At 40.0% G+C, this 21,326-nt stretch overlaps 3 protein-coding genes across 5 annotated transcripts; all 3 read left to right on the forward strand.

The window, feature by feature from the left end:
* LOC145469285 (E3 ubiquitin-protein ligase TRIM71-like) lies at positions 1-3,733 on the forward strand. Its single transcript, XM_081452966.1, has one exon. The coding sequence runs from the start codon at positions 1,688-1,690 to the stop codon at positions 3,635-3,637; it is 1,950 nt and encodes a 649-aa protein (XP_081309092.1). The 5' UTR covers positions 1-1,687; the 3' UTR covers positions 3,638-3,733.
* A 1,897-nt stretch (positions 3,734-5,630) lies between these two features.
* On the forward strand, positions 5,631-6,542 carry LOC145469286 (protein CFDP2-like). Its single transcript, XM_081452968.1, has one exon. It carries the CDS (start codon positions 5,631-5,633, stop codon positions 6,540-6,542), a length of 912 nt encoding a protein of 303 aa, XP_081309094.1.
* Positions 6,543-12,096: 5,554 nt separating this feature from the next.
* Positions 12,097-18,968, forward strand: LOC145470174 (uncharacterized). Of its 3 annotated transcripts, none has more exons than XM_081454005.1 (6): positions 12,097-12,418; positions 14,365-14,417; positions 15,524-15,553; positions 17,156-17,293; positions 17,487-17,837; positions 18,128-18,968. In XM_081454005.1, exons 1-6 carry the CDS (start codon positions 12,385-12,387, stop codon positions 18,485-18,487), a joined length of 966 nt encoding a protein of 321 aa, XP_081310131.1. In that variant the 5' UTR covers positions 12,097-12,384; the 3' UTR covers positions 18,488-18,968. The 3 variants fall into 3 exon arrangements, with proteins under 3 accessions (XP_081310131.1, XP_081310132.1, XP_081310133.1); XM_081454006.1 differs by lacking the exon at positions 12,097-12,418 and adding an exon at positions 16,667-16,731 and having other exon boundaries at positions 13,871-14,417; XM_081454007.1 differs by lacking the exons at positions 12,097-12,418; positions 14,365-14,417; positions 15,524-15,553 and adding an exon at positions 15,668-16,731.
* Positions 18,969-21,326: the final 2,358 nt, after the last annotated feature.

A 21,326-nucleotide genomic window follows, 5' to 3' on the forward strand; every position in this document is an offset into this window, starting at 1 on the left:
CGGTTTTTTTGTCTTGTCTTCAGTGTTTCAATCAGAATGTATACAGGTTGACATTTCCCTTGCTTTCCCGCGAAAAAATAGAATCGCTTGAACAGTGACGTATGACGGCGCTAGTGTCCCTGCTTTAGTAAGGTATTGTTGGGACGCCCCTAAGGTGTGTGTATGATATACAGCGCTCTCGTTTGAACGCCTTCGAATGAAGGATTAATAAAGCTAACCGGATCGTTTTATGCGAGGCTGCTTAATTTTACGTGACATGAGTTAACGTTCTTACTAATTGTCATGGGAGGGTATCTGTCTTCTCCTCATAGCAACAAGACAGAAAAAAGGTTGAACGTATCTAGATAATTGCTAGTAGGAGGCAATGAGAAACACTACATTGAAAACATTTGTTCCTTCCTCAATCTTTAATTAAAAATTCTTCACTGCTGATAAGTTGACCGGTACACAAGATCCTTGTCAGACTAAAAAACGCTTTTCTTTCCACCAATAGAATAACTACACGTCTCATGTATATAAGCATGAGGCAGCAGACGGCCAGGGGGGTTACGGGAGTCCCATACAAAAATGTCGGGGATGCTCGTCGAAAAATTTGAATAAAAGTTCTAGAGGAGACCACTCTGGGCGTAACTCCAGCTCTATTTTCAATCCCGACAAAATACCAATTAAAACGAAAATGACAGCGTTAACGTCTTCAGGGTCTTCAAATGTACACTTAGACAACTAAAATTAGTAGCGTTTTAGTCCTGAACACTCTATAAGTAAGACCAGAATCATTGATTTACAGCCGGCCCTTAGCCAGACGACAGCGTCCATCCCCGACTATTTCATTTGGTCGCCTCCTCTCAAGTAGTGAGCTAAATTCCACATTAAACAGTTCCGGAATAAGCAGTGGGCAGTCACTTTTCCAAAAATTGATGGGCAAGCACCTCTCCTCACACAGAAACTGTTAGAACAAACTAAGAAAATGAGCGGGGGGGGGGGGGGGAGGGGGGAGTAACCTGTGTTGGATTAGCATCCAAGCCGGGGGAGCCGCAATGCTCTTGACTGCTTTATGCCATGCAAGTCAGGATAAGCTTAAGATTTTAGAAAATAGATAACTGATGCCATTGCCATATATGAAAATTACAGTCCATAATGACATAGGTAGTTTTGATCATAACAGACTGCCAAGAAGCATTTTTCCTCTCGTGAGAGATCGACACGCGGCCCGCGAACCAGCTCACGAGGGACGCGTGACTCGCAGATAACCGCAAGTCTTCGCGAGTCAGTAGAGATTCTAAGTTCAACCATTGCTTGAAGTTCTGTCTGACCAACAAATCATAACAAAATCAGTTGTCCATCGTTTGCGCGTGAACAAAACAAATGAAGTCTATTCAGGCAGAAAGGAATTCAAATACAGACTCCAAAGAATTTCTCTTGTTCTGATCAGTGTTTTAGTGACATATCTGATCAACGAGCTTAAACGGAGTGCCTCGGGGTCACATTCATAGGAATCAGTATCCAAGACAAAATGACAAAGGCTCTTTAAGGCAACGTTCCATGATTGGTTTGAACAAGCGAAAAGATTAGCATGACAAACAGCCACGATTCCAAGAAGAGCTAAAAAAAGAAAGTCACAAGACTTCATTGTTTCGAGTTGAGTTCCGCGAAAACCTTGCTTTACTTGCTTGTTGCTGAACACGACATGGATATCAAAACGTTGCTCCATAATCTCCGTGAAGAAGTGTCTTGCTCGGTGTGTTCCGACATATTTACTGATCCAAAACATCTGCCATGCTTACACAGTTTCTGTCTGCACTGCTTGAAACAATGGCATAGGACGAGTCCTGGCCGCGACACCATCAGATGCCCAAATTGTCAAGCCGTTAGCAGAGTACCTGAAAGTGGGGATCTGAAAGATCTTCCAACCAGTTTTTATCTGAATGGCTTGATTGATGTGCTGGCAATCAAAGAGTGCAGAAGTAGTCAAGTAAGATGTGGGAACTGCGAAAAGAAAAGCTCTGTCACTTCTTATTGTTTCCAGTGTTGCATATTTCACTGTCAAGAGTGCGTAACTGCACACAACATCATGCGAAGCAATAAAGATCATCGCGTTCTGGCGCTGAAAGACTTTGAAGACAAGGACTATGAGGATGTGCTAAAGCGACCTGTATTCTGTACAAAGCAACGGCACGAGAACGAAGCGCTAAAGTACTTTTGTAAGAACTGTGAAATGGCGGTCTGCCAAACTTGTGTCACTCTAAGCCACAGTGGTCATGCTTTGGAACACATAGAAGACGAAGCTGAAAGACAAAAGATTGAAATGAAATCAATGATTGAAACACAGAAGAGTAATTTACAAGCAAAGCTGACTGCTGTTAGTAAACTTGATGAAGACTACGCGAAGATCATACAACGAGGCGAAGAGGTGAAGAGGGACGTTCAGAGGACTGTTGACGATTTAATTGCCAATATTGAAGCGAAGAAACAGACTATTCTTGCAGCGGTGGAAGACCAAACAAAGAAATCACTTGAAAGTCTAACAACCCAAAAGACCGAGATCGAGAATCAAATAGAGGTGATCAAATCATCGTTGGATAAAGCTGATAAAGTTTTGACACGAAGTACAAACGCTGAAGTCGTTCAAGTGAAAAAGTCATTACAAACAATCTTGGAGGAAGTTGATCAAACTACTAAGCCAACTGAGCGTGACCTGAAAGATCTTCCGACGTTGGTTTTCGTGCCAAATCTAAAGATGTTGAAGACTGTCAACACCGAAGAAATTGGAACACTGAAAATACTGCAGCAAACTGAAGCTAGTCAATCTGTCGCTGAGGGCAAAGGACTCCAAGAAGGAACTGTTGGAGTTGAAGCACAGTTTGTTCTGACCACTAGAAACGCAGAGGGAGAGCAGTGTTACAATAAACATGACCGTGTAACGGTAGAGATCAGGGACGAAGAAGGACGACAATGCGCGACGGAAGTGCGAATAAATGACAATAAGGATGGAAGCTACAAAATCTGCTATTCACCCAAAGATCAAGGCAAATACAAAGTGACAGTAAAGGTAAACGGCGAACACGTTTTTAATAGTCCTTTTTCTATTGATGTAAAATTATTTCAGGCCAGACCTGTTTTTTGTTTTGGAAAACAAGGTTCCTCTGTTGGAATGTTTAACCATCCCTGGGGGGTGGCAGTGAATGCCAGGGACGAGATAGCTGTAACTGATTGTGGGAACCACAGAGTTCAAATCTTCAAGAGAGATGGAAAATACTTAAGATCTTTTGGTCGGGAAGGTAACAAAGCGGTCGAATTTAAGTGTCCTAGGGGAATAACCTGTCATACAAACGGAAATATTTTCGTAGCAGACAACAATAACTATAGGATCAAGATTTTCAGGGGGGAGGGTGAGTACGTGGGTATGTTTGGTATGAAAGGAAGCCTTGACAGTCAGCTCTCTAGTTTTTGTGGTTTATCTGTAGACAGTGATGGTAATATCATTGTTGCTGATGCAGGAAACAAATTGGTTAAGATCTTTTCTCCTGATGGCAAGTTTTTAATGAAGATAGGTGGGCAGGGTTCTTTTTTTTATCCTATCCACTGTGTTCAGTGTGACAGATATCTCATAGTGTCAGACTGTTTTCAGTTAGTTTAATTTGTGGAATTCTTTTCTGTGGTAAAACGTTAGAGATGCAGTATTCACGTAATTGCTGGTGGTTTGGTTCTGTATCGGTTGAACTGTTCAATAATTGTTCTGGGAGTAGGGGAGACGGGTGGGTGGGTGGGTGGGTGACAAAAACAAATTTGTGTCTCTGGCATGTGGATGGGATAAATAGCCACATCTCTTGAGTTGTATTGTATGAATTATTTTGAAGGAAAAAAAAAACATTTGTTTGTTTGCTGCACCAGTGGTTATATTGATTAATAGAGCGGTGACTAGCAATACTAAATAAGAAAGTAATAAAACCACTTAATGGATTAATTGCTGAAATAAGAACCTCAACTATAGAAGAAAAGGCTGTTTGGAGGATTTACGTTTTCTTAATTTAGAGAAGAAACGTATTGTTTCTAAAATGATTACTATACTCTTTGACATTTCATTATCTTTATGATGTTTTCATAGCAAGTTTGTTTTAGGGATTAGCAGGTTATTGACAGTCAGTTATGTACTGGAAAATATGTAGTACAATGAACATTGCTTCAATGAACTTACTTGACCAGCTTAAGATTATATCAACACTGGTGTCTGAGAAAACGGGGCTCGACTGTATCTGTAGGTTAATATATATATTTTTAAAGTTTGTATTTCAAGCTTTATTTTATTGGACCTTTAAAGTTAGCTACTTTAATAATGAAACGTTTTGTAGAAAGAGCTGTTAGCGATGATGACTGGTATTGAATAGCTTTTGATATGAAATAATTGTAAAATCTTCATTTACTTTGATAATGCAAATAAACAAAGTGTGAGTTAAGTAAAGTTGCTTTTTTCTTTGAGTTTCCTTTTGAGTTTCTTACGTGAAAAAAAAAAAAAAAAAGAAAAAATGTTAGAGATCGAAAAGAGAGGTTCATAAATTCAGAATAAAAAGGTTGAAATTATTATTTACCCAGTACGGGCCGAATAAGCTTGCTTAATAAGGTTTTATCCGTTTCCAAGTCTGTTCTTTTGTGACTTGGCGTTATAAATCGAACAAAGCCGTGTCTTGAAAGTTCCAATTTAAATTTGTGACAGTTTATCCTATTTTTAAGTTGCGTGATTCAGGGAATCTAGGAATAGAAATCGGAAGCACGAGCCTGACAGTCTCAATTATTGCAGTTGATGATTACCAGTTAATTAGTACCAGATGGTAAACGTGTTTCATCTTATCAACAAAACAAGCTTGCGAGTCAGGTAATATTCCGTCATCAACCAAACTGTTTTCTTTTTTAGAGGGGGGGGGAGGGGGGTCAAAGGCTGGTAAAAGGTCCCGGTGAGAGCTACTGTTGCCACTAGGTAGCTCTCGTAAGTGCCGAGAAATGCCTACCGTCTCAAAAAGGCTCGGCCAGCAAGTCATATGTCACACCTCCACGTTTGGTGACCCTGGTAATACGATGTAGCTGAGTGACAATGGCGAAAGGCGAGCTTCCAGCGCCTTTAAATATCTGGTACCCGTGGCTAGGGGAAGGACACCCCGACAGAAAATCCCTGGTCCTCCAGGTTGGGGGTTGGGCATGGGGCCAATCAACCCATCCCGTAAAAGCAAGGTGATTACGGAAACCGGAAATTGATGTCAAGGCCACTCTTTTGCGTGTACCGATAACTACCAAGGAGCGAGATCAGCGGCCTGCTATCTTACGGGAGACGACTCCGTCCTCCTGATGGACAGCAGTATGAGGAATGCAGGTGAAAGCCGAAAGGAAGCTTGCATGCGGATAAGGGCGTTGACTCACCCTAAGAAGACAATGAGAGTGGGATGTTGGAACGTGCGTAACATGTACAGCACCGGAAAGACTGCTCAGGTTTGTAGAGAGATGGCAAAGTACAAGGTGGAGATCCTAGGGATCAGCGAGTGTCGATGGACAGGGTCTGGGCAGGTTAGGACACAAAGAGGAGTGAATATAATATTCGCTGCAGAAACGATAACCAACACCAAAGCGGTGTGGCCATTATGATGAGCAAGGAGGCATCTAGGGCTCTGGAGAGCTGGAACCCTGTGAGCGACAGAATAATAACAGCCAGGTTCAAATCCAAGCACATAAAAACAACCATTATTCAAGTCTATGCACCGACCAATGACGCTGACACCAATGAAAAAGACGGGTTCTATGAACTACTGCAACAGGTGTATGACAGGACACCTCGACATGACATCATAATAACTATGGGCGACTGGAATGCAAAGTTAGGGCACCAAATGGAAGGCGAAAACGGAGTGGTTGGTAAGCATTGTTTAGGAAGCGACAGATCTGATAATGGTGAAAGGTTCATAGAGTTCTGTGCGGCCAACAAAATGGCCATCATAACGACCATGTTCCCCCACAAAGACATCCATAAGTACACCTGGACCTCTCCAGATGGAAGAACAAGGAATCAAATCGACCACATAGCTAGTAATGGAATATTTAAGAGATCGGTACAGGACGCCAGGGCTTTCAGGGGAGCCGACGTTGGAAGTGATCACAACCTGGTTGTTGGAAATATTCGATTGAAGCTAAGTGGGGTGGTTAGAAAGCAAGGCAAAACGACTGCACGGAAATATGAGCTGAGCAAGCTAAAGGTGCCTGAGATTAAACAAAGGTTTGTCTTAGAGCTTAAGACCAGATTTAGCTGCTTGACAGAAACTGAGTCTGATGAAACAGGAAATGATGACACCCAGAATGCCGAAAGCGTCGAGGAGAAATGGTCGAACATCAAGAAGGCCTACTGTGAAACGGCAAAGTCAGTTCTTGGTCATAGACAAAGGAAGAGCAAGACTTGCATAAGTACAACAAGTTGGAGAAAAATTGACGAAAGAAGGAAATTGAAGAAGAAGATGGAAGAGACAAGATCAGAAAGGATAAGAAAAAGAAGGAGAATAGAATAGGCAGCAAAACGGAATAGATGTCAGCGACGAATGTATCACCCGACAGGAAACAAAGCAGGCTCTGAAGAACATGAAGAATGGCAAAGCAGCTGGAATGGATTCAATCACAACAGAGCTACTGAAGGCTGACATAGAGACAACTGCGTGCCTGCTAGAAGACCTATTTCGCACGGTGTGGGAGACAGAGGAAATCCCGGAGGACTGGAATTGTGGTCTGATCGTTAAGCTTCCCAAGAAGGGGAACCTTACTGACTGTGGCAACTGGCGTGGAATAACGTTGTTATCAGTACCAGCGAAAGTTATGGGAAGAGTAATTATTACTAGACTGCATGATGCAGTGGATGGGATGCTAAGGGAAGAACAGGCAGGTTTCAGAACTGGGCGAAGCACGACTGAGCACATCTTTGTGCTGCGAAATGTCATCGAACAATCGCTGGAATGGAATGCAAGTCTGTATACTTGTTTTGTAGATTACGAGAAAGCATTTGATAGTGTCCACCGTGAAACACTGTGGAGGATAATGCAGTCTTATGGAATACCATCAAAATTCATAAGAATTGTCAAATTGTTTTACAGTAACACCAAGTGTGCAGCGATCGATGGAGCAGGCAAATCGGATTGGTTTACCGTGAAATCAGGAGTGAAACAAGGTTGTGTAATGTCAGGGTTTCTCTTCCTGCTGATAATAGATTGGATTATGTGTAGGACTACAGAGCAAGGTATTACAGGGATTCGATGGAAGATGATGAGACAGCTTGAAGACCTAGACTATGCCGATGACATTGCGCTCATTTCCAGCACATGGACGCAAGCACAAACGAAGTTAGAAAGACTGGGGAGCAACAGTGAAGGTACGGGTTTGAAGATAAACGTCAACAAAACGAAGATGCTCAGACTCAATGCTAGGAGACAAGATCCTATAAAGATAAACGGCACTGATGTAGAGGATACAGACAGCTTTGTCTATCTAGGGCCACTGTTAACAACTTGGGTGGTGCCGAACAGGACATTCGGAGTAGGTTATTTAAAGCTAGGAGTGTTTTTCATCGACTTTCAAAGGTGTGGAGAACAGGTGAATTCCGCCGAGAAACTAAGATGAGGATCTTCAAGTCAAACATCATTGCTGTCTTGTTGTATGGATGCGAGACTTGGAGAATGACAAAAGCGGATGAAAAAAGGCTTGACACCTTTCTTCACAAATGCCTAAGGAGAATCTTGAAAGTCCATTGGCCCATGCGTGTGCCCAATGATGAAATTCGGAGAAGAGCGGGAATCGAAAAGATCAGTACACAAGTGCGACGCAGGCGATGGAAGTGGATAGGTCATGCTCTGCGTATGGCACCAAACCGAAACCCACACGTGGCATTATCCTGGGCACCAAGTGGAAAAAGTAGTAGAGGACGGCCAAGGGAAACATGGCGGAGAACTGTGGAGAAGGAACGCGCTGAGCTGGGACTTACATCGTGGGCCGCAGCAGCAGCTGTGGCCAAGAATAGGGACAGATGGCGAGAATTGATCTCCGGCCCTATCCCCCACTCGGGGGCAAGGAACTAAGCAATCAAACTGTTTAGAAGAGGTTGTAAGCCAATCAAATTAGGTTTCGCTAAGCTTTAAGGACCGCCGCGCGTTGATTCATTTTTAGTATAAGTACACAGTCAAAGCGAGAGAGAAAAACAAACCTTGTGATCTTAAATGAACTTGTGAAGTTTGCGAAAAACGGCTTGTTGAGTCTTGGCATTCCCAACACTTGAGTTTGAAAAACGGAATACAGTCGAACCACTTGTAACCGACCGCCTAAAATGTCAAGCCCAGGTGGTCGCTTACGCGGAGAGCTTAGACCATACTTGGTCAAAAGTTTGCCTTAGTAACATATTTGGTAACTGTTTAGACCCCATGTTTTAAATGTTTTATTCAGGTGAAAAGTCAATATCGAGAACAAATCCTGTACTTCCCATCGAGAAAATTCCGTGTCATGTGCTACCCAGGAATGCATGCGATGATGTTACAACACCTTGTTATCAAATCTCCACTCTATTATCTGTCCAATGGTCGCTTACGGGAGGTTAAAGAGAAAAGAAAATTTCAAACTTTTCGTTCCAGAAGTTTTCGCGGTCGCTTACGAGAGGTGGTCGTTTACAAGAGGTCCTAAATATAATGAGTTGACTTGAAAACTTTTAGTATTTTAGAAAACTGGTCGCTTACGAGAGATGGTCGCAACCGGAGGTTCGAGTTTATCTGATAAGTCACTTGATCATTTGATTCATGATTACTTTTCAGCTTCCTGTTAACTACACAAGACACACTTCAAAGCAGTTACGTTTCCATCCAAATAAGATTTCTACAGATCTCTTGAACGCTACTCTTAGCTGGGTCTTCCAGGCGAGCGCGCCAAATTTTCATATTCTGCAGGGTTTCTGTTTTTCAGGTTGCGTTAAATTTATCTGTGGAGAACTAGACTCGCAAATGGGTCAAATGGAAATTACCAATTGGTCAGATGAACTGGCGTAGTTCTTGAAGCGTTTTATGTTCCTCTCTTTGTGGCTGGGTGAGGTGCTCTGCTAGCTTTTCTTTTAGCTGGTAATGTCATTGGTCGAGGACCATAGATGATGAGGGTCCGTGAGGGTATGAGGCCCTTTAAAATAACGTAACTCCCAACCCATGCTAAGGTAATAGGTCACTTTCGATATATTAAATTTCAGTTTGATAGTGAGGCCTAGAAAACACAAACAAAAGAAATGAATAAACATTGTCATTTAATTTCCTTTTTTTGTGTCCTTTAAGCCTCACTGCCAAGCTGAATTTTAATCTAAGAAGTAGTTCCTCTCGAACTCATCAACTCAAATAGGGATGATGCTATTCGCATGGCAAGAGAAGCATTTCTGATCTTCAAGGGCAAAACCCCTGAACCTTCTGGATTAAACAGGCGTGACGAAATTTAATGTATTTATTTTTTTATGTATTCGCTTTAGTGCACGTTTCATTTTCCCCCATTTTTGTCAACCTATCATGTCACATATTTCCTTGAGGCGGGGGTAAACGTGAAAATAGACACTTTTTTTCAAACACTGAAGTGTTACTTCATAATCATGGTTCAGAACCCTATGAACCTATATATCCGAAGAAAGCGTAGGAACTAAACTAATTTTTAACTACATGGAATCAAGTGATTTTAACGTCAAAACAAAGTACTAAGTTCACTCTGTTGGAGGAGCAAAGGAAATTTGGGAGCCACTAAAATTATGGACACAGTGCTGGTTCAAACTTCAACAAGATTTTATATGGGAGATACTGTATTTGTTAATAACTTGGCTAAAATTCAACTTATGGAGAAACTGTCAGCTCATTCTACTCAATTCAATGAGAGGAAACAGCCCTGAAAATTTCAGATTAATTGAACTTATACATCCTGATATCTCCTTTCTCAAAGGTATAAAATGTGTGTTTTCGGAAATTCACACATAAATTTCCAAGAGAGTTTCTTAACTCAGTCACACAGAAACAAGAGGATAATAGTCCATAATTTGACCAAATGCAACATTAAAATTTTTTAACCGTGTTATTTATATCTACTTAGCTCCAGTGTAGCCCCTGAAGAAGGTTAGTCCTGCCTAACCGAAATATTGGGCATTAAATTTACCCTTCTCAGCCGTCCGGTCGGACTTTCAATTAGCTTTATGCTATATTTTAAGGAATCCTGACAAATTGTCTCGAACTTTCAATAAAACAGAAATCTAAGAGTTCTGAAATGTTAATCAGAAAAACTGAAGCAAAATTCCCGACTAACTCATCGTCTTTAACAACTGATCTCAAGAGCTGTCACCCGTCAGAGTTAAAAAAAAAAACAAAAAAAAAAAACAAATCGACCACAGCTTTCCATGATCTAAACTGTTATATCTAAGCTTTCTCCAGGTTATACCTTCTGGGTCTTGCTCACTTGAGCAGAAAGCCCGTGAAAAGTGCAAAGATACACGACGAAAATTACGGTGGGACAAACTGTAAGCCAAAAGAGAGGGGATGAGGCTATCAGGGGAAGGAGTGGCTGAGGGAATGGGGGCGAGACAGTAAAAAAGCCAAGAGAATGGGACGAGACTATAAGGAGGAAGAGAGGGCGAGGGAATTGAGGCGACACAGAAAGGAAGCCAGGAGAATGGGGCGAGACTATAATCTGACGAGAGGGCGAGGGAATTGGGGCGAGACAAAAAGGAAGCAAAAAGTATGATGCGAGACTACAATGGGACGAAAGGGCGAGAGAATTGGGACGAGGAAAAAAGGAAGCCAATAGAATTAAGTAACAAAAGAAGGGGGAGCAGAAGGTGGGAAGGGAAGTGGGACGAGACAAACAGTAAGCTAAGAGAATGGGACGAGACTACACCGGAGGAAGGGCGAGCGAACCTAGGGCGAGACAATTCGACTTGGCGAAGAGCTGGGGTGAGACAAGAAGAAACCCAGGGGAATTGGGTAGGTGCTGTTAAGAGAGGAGGGGGTGAGGGCAATACTGTACCAGTGAGACAAAAAAGAAACCAAGGGAGTAGGAGTTAAGCTAACAGAGGGAGGGGAAGGTGAGGGCTGTAAGAGTGAGACATTAAGAAAGCGGTGGGACTGGAAATGAAGCTAACTGAGAGAGAGGAACAGAGTAAATCGCGTATTAATCGCCTGAAAATAGACTTTTGCAAAGTCCTTTCTATATTAGTGTTTCTAGGGTTCTTTTCGTTGCCCACCGTCGCTGAAGTAGCTCGACTTTACAACTTCTTCCCTTAGTAGCAAGTCTCGTGACTCAGCGACTAAATATTAACGGTCGACTGGCTTGTGCACAGTTATCACAAGACTGCATTTTCGATTAAAAATTCAAACTGATCTAGATATTGATGTCCTTTACTGACTGAAGGTGGAGTTTTGTTTATCTTGATCATTAAAAACAACTCAAAAGCGCGTATGATACCAAACGAATGTATTAAAGGACTTTAACATTGAAATAATTACTGTTGAATTAGTAAACGACAAGGAAATGATCGAGTGCAGTAAACTAACTTCATTGTTAACCGTTGGCTGGATTTATACTAGAGACGGATCATCCGTTTGGGATGAACTTGGGCAAAGAAGGATAGCACTAGCTCATCCAATAATTCGTCTGTGTATAAATACGGGCAAACAGACGGACCATCCATCTAGACGGTTATCCACTAAAGTTCGTGGGTCAAGACGAACTATCACGATAATGCGTCTGGACGGATGATCCGTCTGTTTGCGCGTATTTATACACAAACGAATTATCGACGAACTATCGTTCTTTGCCCAAGTTCATCCCAGACGGATGATCCGTCTGTAGTATAAATCCGGCCATTGAATCAGTAATTTTGATTTGAACATAACTTGACGTTTAGAGTTGAGAAAACACATAGAAACGAAACCAACCTATTTCATTGGATATAAAGAGGAACTTTCATAGACATAATTGGCAGAAATGTCAGTAACGAACTGTTAAAAACAATGGACAATGGTAAATGACGAACCGGAAGGAACATGAACGTTGCGTCATAAAAATTTTGCAAACCGAACAATTTTTAGGGCAACATTTTCCTCCTTTTTTTTCAAAAATTATAACTGATTTTTCACTGCGTTATACTTAATGAATCTTTCCATGTTAACGTTGGCAATCGACCAAGAAGACATCCGGAAAGAGAAGGAAAAGTTATTATGGCGCGTGGACTGTATTTGCTTTTCTAGGAATGAGAAATGAACCTGACAAAGATTTGGTTCGCGAACGACAAGTTTTAAAACCAACCAAAATGAAACAACCCAGAGGATCACTAATGAACCAATCGCTAGCAGTTCTTGTCAGGATATGACCCCAAGCCGATCGAACGTTTATTTTGCAGGTAAGAACATCTGCTTATACAACATTCACGAAGCGCCTGTTCATCGATGGAAACAAAAATTGAACCAGCAGGAAGAAGAATGAATTTAGATCGAACTCTAAAGTTGGCCCGCCTAAATTTCTCCAATCCAAACAGATTGTGTGTATGTTCTTGATATTCAGCAGCAAGTCAACCTACTGATGTGAGCGTTAGATAAAACATAGTAGAGCAATGAAATCTTCTGTTGAGTCTGTAAAATTTTAATATCAAACACATCATGATGCAGTTTTTAATCCCGCACTTTCTAGACGTGTAGACAAGCTTTATTTTAGTGCTGTCGCTAGACACTCTTCAATTATCTCTATATCTTTGACGAAATTGCACATTTGAAAACTGTAATTGAAAATATTCAGGGTCATACGCTTTCATGTTAAATTTGCTTTTTCCTTTTCAGTAGGTCCTCATACAGGTTTTAGCGTTCTTTCTTTAGATTCAGTCGCGTCTTGTTTGTTTCAGTAAGTGAAATGTGACTTAAGAAAAAAATCTGACCAATATTATTAATAAGTAGTGAATAATTATGCACAATCAAAGTTTAATCTTTATTACTGTTTTCTGCTTGATACTGGTGATTAACCTGCAGCCCTCTTAAGAATTTATCACGTTGCTTATCACTGGAAAAACCTTTCATCTGAAAAACATTTTTATCGTAAAATTAATTTTTGTAAGTCAAAGATAGAAAGTTGTAGCCGGTAGAATTTGTTCTGTGGACAATAAATTAAATATTCAGATTTTTGCACACAAGGTGGTGACCTTTCCTTATTTTGATAACAATAATTTCGATTTAAAAATCAAGCTTTCTTTTAGAAAGAGGTCTTATTTTTCACGAGAGTTTGTTTCCGCCTATACTAGAAAAAGTCGCTGTGTGGCTGTATTAAGTAGACTGTCCATTCTCCGTAATTCTGCTCTGGCGTTTTAGCAAATCTAAATTAAACAATGCAAACAGTAACGCGAACTGTTTACCATTTACATGGCCTCAAAACACCAATATAAATCGAAACAATCACGCTGACTTGAAAGAATTTACTCAGTGACTAGTGAGGTCGAAAACGTTGAAGTTATTCCATTCCACATTACGAAGCAGCTGACGAAGTGATCAGGCTATAGCTACACTTGATCGAGATTTGCATGAAAATGACATTTTCGCAATTGAAAAACAAAGAAGTTTGCTAGGTTTGCTGCCACAAATAGATAAATCAATATAAAATGATCCAAGGCTTGGCGATTTCGATGTACATGCACTGATTGGTCGCCATTACCATTATATCATTAAGAAATATTCCCGCTATTTCGTAAGAGATGTAAGAGTTTGAAAAGCATAACATTACATATAGTTTTTTTTTTATCTTTAAGCCAAACGTCTGCCGTCATGGCGTATTTTATATTTGTATATTGAAGTATAATTACTTACGTATAGTACTAACTCAAGCAACAGTGTTTTAGTTACTGAATACCATTTCTAAGTTCAAGTTTTGAAGACAACTTTTTTTTTTTAAATCATCTAAACTCGAGGGCAATGATTTGCACTGTTTTTCGCCCCAGGAAAACAGAACATTGCACGTGGACCTTCGCTAACAAAGCAAAATGTCATCAAAAAATATCAAAAATAGACGGCATCATCCCATTGGAGCTTATAAAACTAAACATGATGTTTCAACGAATAACACTGCGCGTAAGAAGAAACCTTGAATTTTTAAATATTTTCTACATTGCGTCACAAACTTGTTCTAACGAGAACTTCTTTAAATAAAGAAGAGAGAAAGAGTTTTGCATTTAGCTCCACTTTTGGAGAGAGACATAGTTCAAGAAGCTGACGATGTAAGCTTTCATTCGGTTCTGGTTATCTTTTTCAGACCTTAATTTGCTCGTTTTGTTGTTAAACTTCACTTTATTTATTCTCTACATTTCAGTTTTTTGCTGTTTCTGCCCATACAACCAAGTGAAACGTTGTGTTACTTCAGAGGTAATTGATTTAGATATGTTTACATGCGTTTAATGTTCAAATGCTGCGATTTAAATGCCTCTTTAGTTTTAGTGAAGATAGGAATTGTTTAAAACTGTTCCGCTGGTCTAAAACCAATGGAAAGAAACTAAATAATTGGTCATTTGTTCACATTAAATAAATTCTTGTTATAAAGAATGAAATGTTTTCACGAACATGAAAACTAGATCACTTAAAATACAAGACTACATTATTTAATTCAAGATGGGAAACTGTCTAAAATGAACTGCTCAGTTGTTTGGTGCCCTGAAAATTAATTTACGCCCAAAATGTAGCTTTATTTTGAGTATTTTGAATAACAAACTGAATAAACTAAATTCGAAACTCGAAAAATAAAAGAACACAACCCTCTCGGCTTAGTTTTCCTTTCTTTACAAAACAGTAAAATCCACTGGGAATGATTTCTACAGAATGAGATCATGCAGTGGATAGATAATGGCTCCGTTTCCTGAGTCACGACATTCTTTAATTTTGTTATGCTTTTGCTCTTGATAGTTCTAGTTTTACAATCATTTCTCTTTGGTTATATCAAAAATCTTAAAAAAAATGCCCGAAGCATATTATAAGGAATTGAACGAAGGCTGAACCTTGTTTTTTTAGCTGGGTCTTATTCTCAACTAGTTTTCAGGCCTAGTTTTTATAGACTGACCCCTTTTTTTTGAACAAAAGAGGCAGTGATATATTTTATTGCAAGGGACCTAAAGACCACGACTTTGTTTCGCGTATGATATTATCATGTCATCAGCAGTAAGGAAACTAAAGGTGAAAAAATACAAGAACGGAAGGCTTCATTCTATTCAACAAATCCGTGTCTAAACAAAAAACAAAGCGTCCTGACTAATAGCATTATACGTGTCAGAATTTACCTTGTCTCAAAAAACTTGTTCTGACGAGTAACTCATTAAACAAACATAGAAAAACGAGTCTGCAGCTTAGTCTGAAATAAGACGATACAAGAAACTGCGGCAATGTAAGTTTTCATTTGAGTTCGACATATTTTTATTAATTGTTTCCTCATTTTTAAATTACATCTTACAAACTCTTTTCTTTTCGTTTCTTCCTTTTAGTCTTTGCTGTTACGCTTTGTTACTTCAGAGGTAAAAAGTTCAGTTTTTTCATTTGACTGAGTTCAGAGTTTAGTAGTTTGATCGCTAAAAATGCGTCTGCAGCTCAATTAATCAACGAAATACTTTTCTCAATTTTGAAAAACACTTAAGAACGGTAACTTAAATCCATTTTACAGTAAAAGTTCCTTGTGTGTAAATCACTTTTGGTGTATAGTTTAACAACTTAGGTTTTAACCATTTCAAGAACATTTAAGCGTACTGTATTTCTTTTCTGAGTCAAGCTAAGAACTTCTCGTTTCCATGAAGATACTATTTTTAAAATGAAAAGTTCCTCTTGTGTGTTAATGATTTGTCACCAACATAAGTTTCAATTGCTAAAGTCCAATTTTCGTCTAGCCATGGGAACCTGAGACATGAAACAATTAAGTCCAAAAGTTTTCTATCTATACTTATTAAATTAAGAGTTTCATTAAATTGAACGTCTGGCATTGAACGTAGTTTCGAAAATTTGTTTTTATTTTCAGTAGATTGTATCCAAAAACTGTGGCGAAATATTGCTGAATTCGTTAGGATAGAATTAATTTAAATAGAGAAAAATTAAGATGATAAGCGTGAACTTCCAGGAAAATCGAACGATAAATTTAGGATGTTAAAGGAAGGCCCAACAAAACTACGAGAATTCGAAATTTATGAAAACTTAAGATATTTGCAAGAACGTCGATAAAAAACGAAAAAGACTTTGTCCACACTAATTAACATTGTTGTTTTACAAGGAGTGTTTTTCCATCGAAGTATGTTTGAAAGTGGATTCCAACGAGTAAATTGTCTTTCCTTCCTTTTCTTGCTAATGCTAAATTTGCAAATTATCATACCACGTGCTTAACTACCTCAAAGGAAAGTAAATTTAAAATAAGAATCCATTTCATTGGTCGATTGAGAATAAATATAACCAATGAGACAGCACGTCTTTTTAATTATACTTCGAACGTGTATCAACCCGTTTATGATGATAACAAAGAAAAGAGTCCACGCCATTGGTCGATTTAAACTTTATCCAGCCAATAAGGCTGTTGGTCTTATTTTTGCATTTTACAAGTAAACATAGGCAAACATGTTTTCACGTGAAACTCGCTCACTGTATAGAGATAAAAAGTTCTGTTACATCGCTGATGCGTCATCATCCTTCAGTTGACAGCAACGGGAATAAGGTAGGAACTGTATCAAATATGCTTATTTAACCTTAAGAGGATTCCATTTAACAGGCAACAATGTTCAAAACGTGTTCTCAAACGTTTTACTGGAAACTCGTTTACTAGAGAGAGAACTAGAGAGAACGTTTTGTTACATTTTCGGAGTGTCATTTTCCTTTAAATGATACCATCTGGAACAACGTAGGAACGTTTATTTATAAAAAAGCTTATTTAACTGTGCAAGTAAATTTTGTTATCAAGAGAAAATGATCTCGATCTTTCTCAGTTTATATATTAACTTGCAAAATGTCAAGCAAAAAATTGAGCTGAGAATTGTAACCTATCTTTTGATATCGCACTGGGCAAGAAATCATCAAAATTATCTCATCCTGCCGGTTTCTATCGTCAATATTTATTGCCTTGATGTTCATATTCCTTACAGATCACAAAATATCTAACGATGTCACAATCCCATACGAAAATTTCGCCGATCATCATGTTGTGTTTACTGATTTTAACTCTGAGCGCCTTGTGCTATGCAGCTAACAACAACAGCAGTGGTAAAACAACTCCAAACATGGTAAGTTCATTTGCGCCTTCTTCTCTATTTTTCCCCGTCAATAAATGTTTATGGCAGAATGCAAATAAGAACATGAAATTAGAGGAAAGTTTGATGAATTAAATCGCCCGACAACTACTATAGAATTGTCGGTTAAGTCAACATATCAATAGATCAGGATAAAATAAAAGCTTTGTTTCCTCTGCACATGTAGGGCACTCACCAGTTTCCACCTCATGGACCTTGTGGTTATGGTGCCTGTTTTTGCGCGCCGGGAATCCCAGGTATGCCGGGAAACCCTGGACCCTCAGGACCAACAGGCATTGCTGGTTCACCCGGTCCACAAGGATCCACGGGACCACGTGGAGACAAAGGCGACGCAGGGAAACCAGGAAGTGAAGGCCTCCAGGGCCCCAAGGGACCACGAGGAACCAAAGGTGACGCAGGCAATAAAGGAAGTCAGGGCCCTCCAGGCCCGAAGGGCCTTCCAGGCACGTTGGGAAGTAACTGGAAACAATGCGTTTGGAAAAATATAAACGACGGCAAGGATACTGGATTGATCAAGGTAAATATTGCAGAAGAATAATCGGAATTTTACTCCTAGGCGTCTCATTAGACATGGTTAGTAGGTTAACCCAGTAGCTATCCAAAGCAAAAAAAAGACGTTGTTGCAACTTGATTAATCCTGCGACAAAACAAGAGAAACCAACGAATGGAATTTTAAAGCAATAACCTACGTAATCTGTAACATTGAAGTCTAAAATAGTAATGCCGTACAATTTGAGTGATCATCTAGTTTCTAGGCTCACATCTTTACATTTCTAGTTGACCTTGTTTTTTATTTTATTTCTGTAGGAATGCGTTTTCAAGAAAAAGTCAGACAACTCAGGCCTGAGGGTGTTTTGGAATGGCAATCTTCGCCTCTATAACTGCCATGGTTGCTGCAGACGATGGTACTTCACTTTCAACGGTACCGAGTGCTCTGCTCCAGCAGCGATTGATGGTGTGGTCTACATGGTACATGGAAATGGCTACAAAAAGAACTTGCACCGTCCACGACAAATCGAAGGAGTATGTGAAAAAGTCCACAAGGGTGTTGTGCGCGTGGGATTCTGGGTCGGTAACTGTGCTGGTTACGGATCTGCTGACGCCTACACAGGATGGAATTCAGTGTCCCGGATCTATGTGGAAGAAGTACCACCCCCACAGGCCTGAAAAACCAGATTCTGAAGCTTTGTTCGTGAGAGGGTTAGAACGTAGATTGAGGCGCGTCAGAGTTAAGAGTAATAAGTGTGAAGTCTAAGAAACAGATTTAAAAAGCAGTTTTGTCGTTGAAATTGATAAACGATCAAGTCGATCAAAGTTTTAATGAATTGTGATAATCTCAAGAGATAAGGGCATTTTTAAATACTAAGTAACCTTCTTGAGCCATGTAGAGCACAAAGCTTGTGTTTCAGTTTGCTGGTGAAGGGATATGGAAATAAACAAGAGGTAGTTGAATACCCAAGAGCCGAAGTTGCAGTCACCAGTTTTGTTTGTTTTGTTATTAAATTATCTACATTTTAAAGGAACAGAAAATAAATCTCCTTTATAGCGGTGCTCAGTTACATTGACGAAAGAAGGAAAGTCGCTCAAATTAGGAACCTTAGCTTTCGTGTTTCATGATAAAAACCAAGAACCTATCTCTTAGCAAAAGAGCCCTAGTCAGCCACACCTTTGTTTTTTGTTGACTATTATGTTTTATTCAGAATATGTCGAAAAGAGGGAAATGACAAGGAAACTACTGAAGATAATTAAACATACTTTCAGGAACTCAACTTACTATAAAGCATTAAACCTTAAGAGCATTGTAACGGTTACAGTGCTTTTCGTCATCACTATACTCTCGCATTAGATGCATAAGCTAAAGAGAACCATATCAGTATGGGAAAGGCTAGATGATGTATACAGCAAGCGAGCAAGAAGCTTGTGGCGCTTGGATTTTCAGCCGAAGCACAAAATAACAAAAAGCGAGCTAGAACGCTTTCCCCGGCTTCAGGTTGAAACATTTGCTTTAGACTAAGGTATTTATGATATGTTGTTGAGAATTGTTCTTGAATTCAAATTTTGAGTTGGATCGCCGTTTTTCCGCAACATTCTCCATTTTATGTGCTACTTATGTGGTCTATGTATTCAATACATGGTACATGCACTCCAGTCTCTCCAACACTCTGTAGTCTTGCCGTTGTTACTTTCTCTCCTTTCTACCAATAGCACCTGTTATTTTTACCAGTAAAATAGGGGTTGACATCGTGTTTCCTTTGACTGGTTCTTCTAGCCAGGGAGGGGAGGTTGTTATACCAAAACTGAGTGGCAACTTAGCTTGTTGTGCTGGGAGTTGTTTGTCGCAATGTCCTTGGTGTCTAAGCACTCAAGTAAGCAGGTAATCAAATTACAGTTTATTACCGTACGAGGAGCCATGTCTGTTTCGGTTTTCTCTGTCTTCTATTTAGTGTTTCAATCAGAATGTATACAGGTAGACATTTCCCTTGTTTTCCCGCCAAAGAATAGAATCGCTTGAACAGTGACGTATGACGGCGCTAGTGTCCCTGCTTTAGTAAGGTATTGTTGGGACGCCCCCTAAGTTGTGTTTATGAGATACAGCGCTCTCGTTTGAACGCCTTCGAATGAAGGATTAATAAAGCTAACCGGATCGTTTGATGCGAGGCTGTTTAATTTTTCGCGAAATAAGTTTACTTTTTTTCTAAATATCCTGGGAGAGTATTTGTCCTCTCATCATAGCAACAAGAGGGAAAAAGAAACGGTTGAACGTATCTAGATAATTGCTAGAAGGAGGCAGTGAGAAACACTCCATTGAAAACATTTGTTTCTTCCTCGATCTTTAACTGAAAAGTTCTTTACTGTTGATCAGTTGACCGGTACACAAGATCCTTGTCAGACCAAAAAACACTTTCATCCTACCAATAGAGTAACTACACGTCACATATATATAACCACGAGCCACAGACGGCCAGATGTCCCCGGTGCAAAGGACCGGGGGGGGGGGGGTAGTTAGAGGAGTCCCAAACAAAAATGTCGAGGATGCTCGTCGGAAAATTTGAATTCAACTCCTAGAGGAGACCAATCTGGGTGTAACTCTAGCTTTATTTTCAATCCCTACAAGATACCACTTAAAACGAAAATGACAGCGTTAACGTCATCAGCGTCTTCAAATGCACACTTTGACAGCTAAAAATAGTGGTGTCTTTGTCCTGAACACACTGTAAGTGAGACCAGAATCATGGATTTACAACTGGCCCTTAGCGAGACCACGAACATCCATCCCCGACTATTTCATTTGGGCAAGTCCCCCTCCCCTACCCCTCTTACATTTTACTGTTGTAGTTCCCCTCGTCACACAGGAGTGTATCACTATGCACCAAACTGTTAGAACAAACTAAGAAAATGTTAGGGGGGAAGTAACCTGTGTCGAACTAGCATCCAATCCGGGAGGAGCCGCAATGCTATTGACTGCTTTATAACACGCAAGTCAGGATAAGTTCCAGCAGTGTTGGTCAGTTTGGCTGAAGTGTGACATCACTTCATTATTAACTAAAAATAGTTCACTATTTCAATGAAGTCAGCTGTTACAAATCACAACAGCTCTTAATTCAAACTAGACTACGAGTAGTCCCTCTTTCGCTTAGTCCGTCGTGCGTGACGCGAAAGAAAACCGCGAGAAAAAAATGGTCGCGCGATCGCGAAATCCTGGAGGCGAGGAGCGCACGAAAGGAGGGACTACCGCCTAAGCCCAAGAGTTTGAATTATGCGTTGCTCTCACAACGAAAAAATATGATTGGCTTATGTTAGGAGCGTTGACAACGTCTTGTCAACATTCGAGATACCTGAGACGTCTTGCAGGAATGTTTTGGAACCGGAGCAAATCGAAGCGGTACCAGAGCAAATCGAAGGGTTGGAATCGAGCTTCGCAAGCCGTGATGTTCTTGCGAATCTGCCAACAGGCTTTGGAAAGATTTAAATTCATCTAGTGTTTTGTTTGTTAAAGCTTTCTGCC

Source organism: Orbicella franksi, chromosome 15, assembly GCF_964199315.1.
Source record: "Orbicella franksi chromosome 15, jaOrbFran1.1, whole genome shotgun sequence".
Classification (NCBI taxonomy): domain Eukaryota; kingdom Metazoa; phylum Cnidaria; class Anthozoa; order Scleractinia; family Merulinidae; genus Orbicella; species Orbicella franksi.

Coding starts and splice junctions, on each gene's coding strand:
- LOC145469286 (XM_081452968.1), top strand. CDS start 5,631: ATGAGCAAGGAGGCATCTAGGGCTCTGGAGAGCTGGAACCCTGTGAGC.
- LOC145470174 (XM_081454005.1), top strand. CDS start 12,385: ATGACCCCAAGCCGATCGAACGTTTATTTTGCAG. Junction 12,419..14,364: donor ATCGAACGTTTATTTTGCAG/GTAAGAACATCT, acceptor TCTACATTTCAG/TTTTTTGCTGTTTCTGCCCA. Junction 17,294..17,486: donor GTAAAACAACTCCAAACATG/GTAAGTTCATTT, acceptor CTGCACATGTAG/GGCACTCACCAGTTTCCACC.
- LOC145469285 (XM_081452966.1), top strand. CDS start 1,688: ATGGATATCAAAACGTTGCTCCATAATCTCCGTGAAGAAGTGTCTTGC.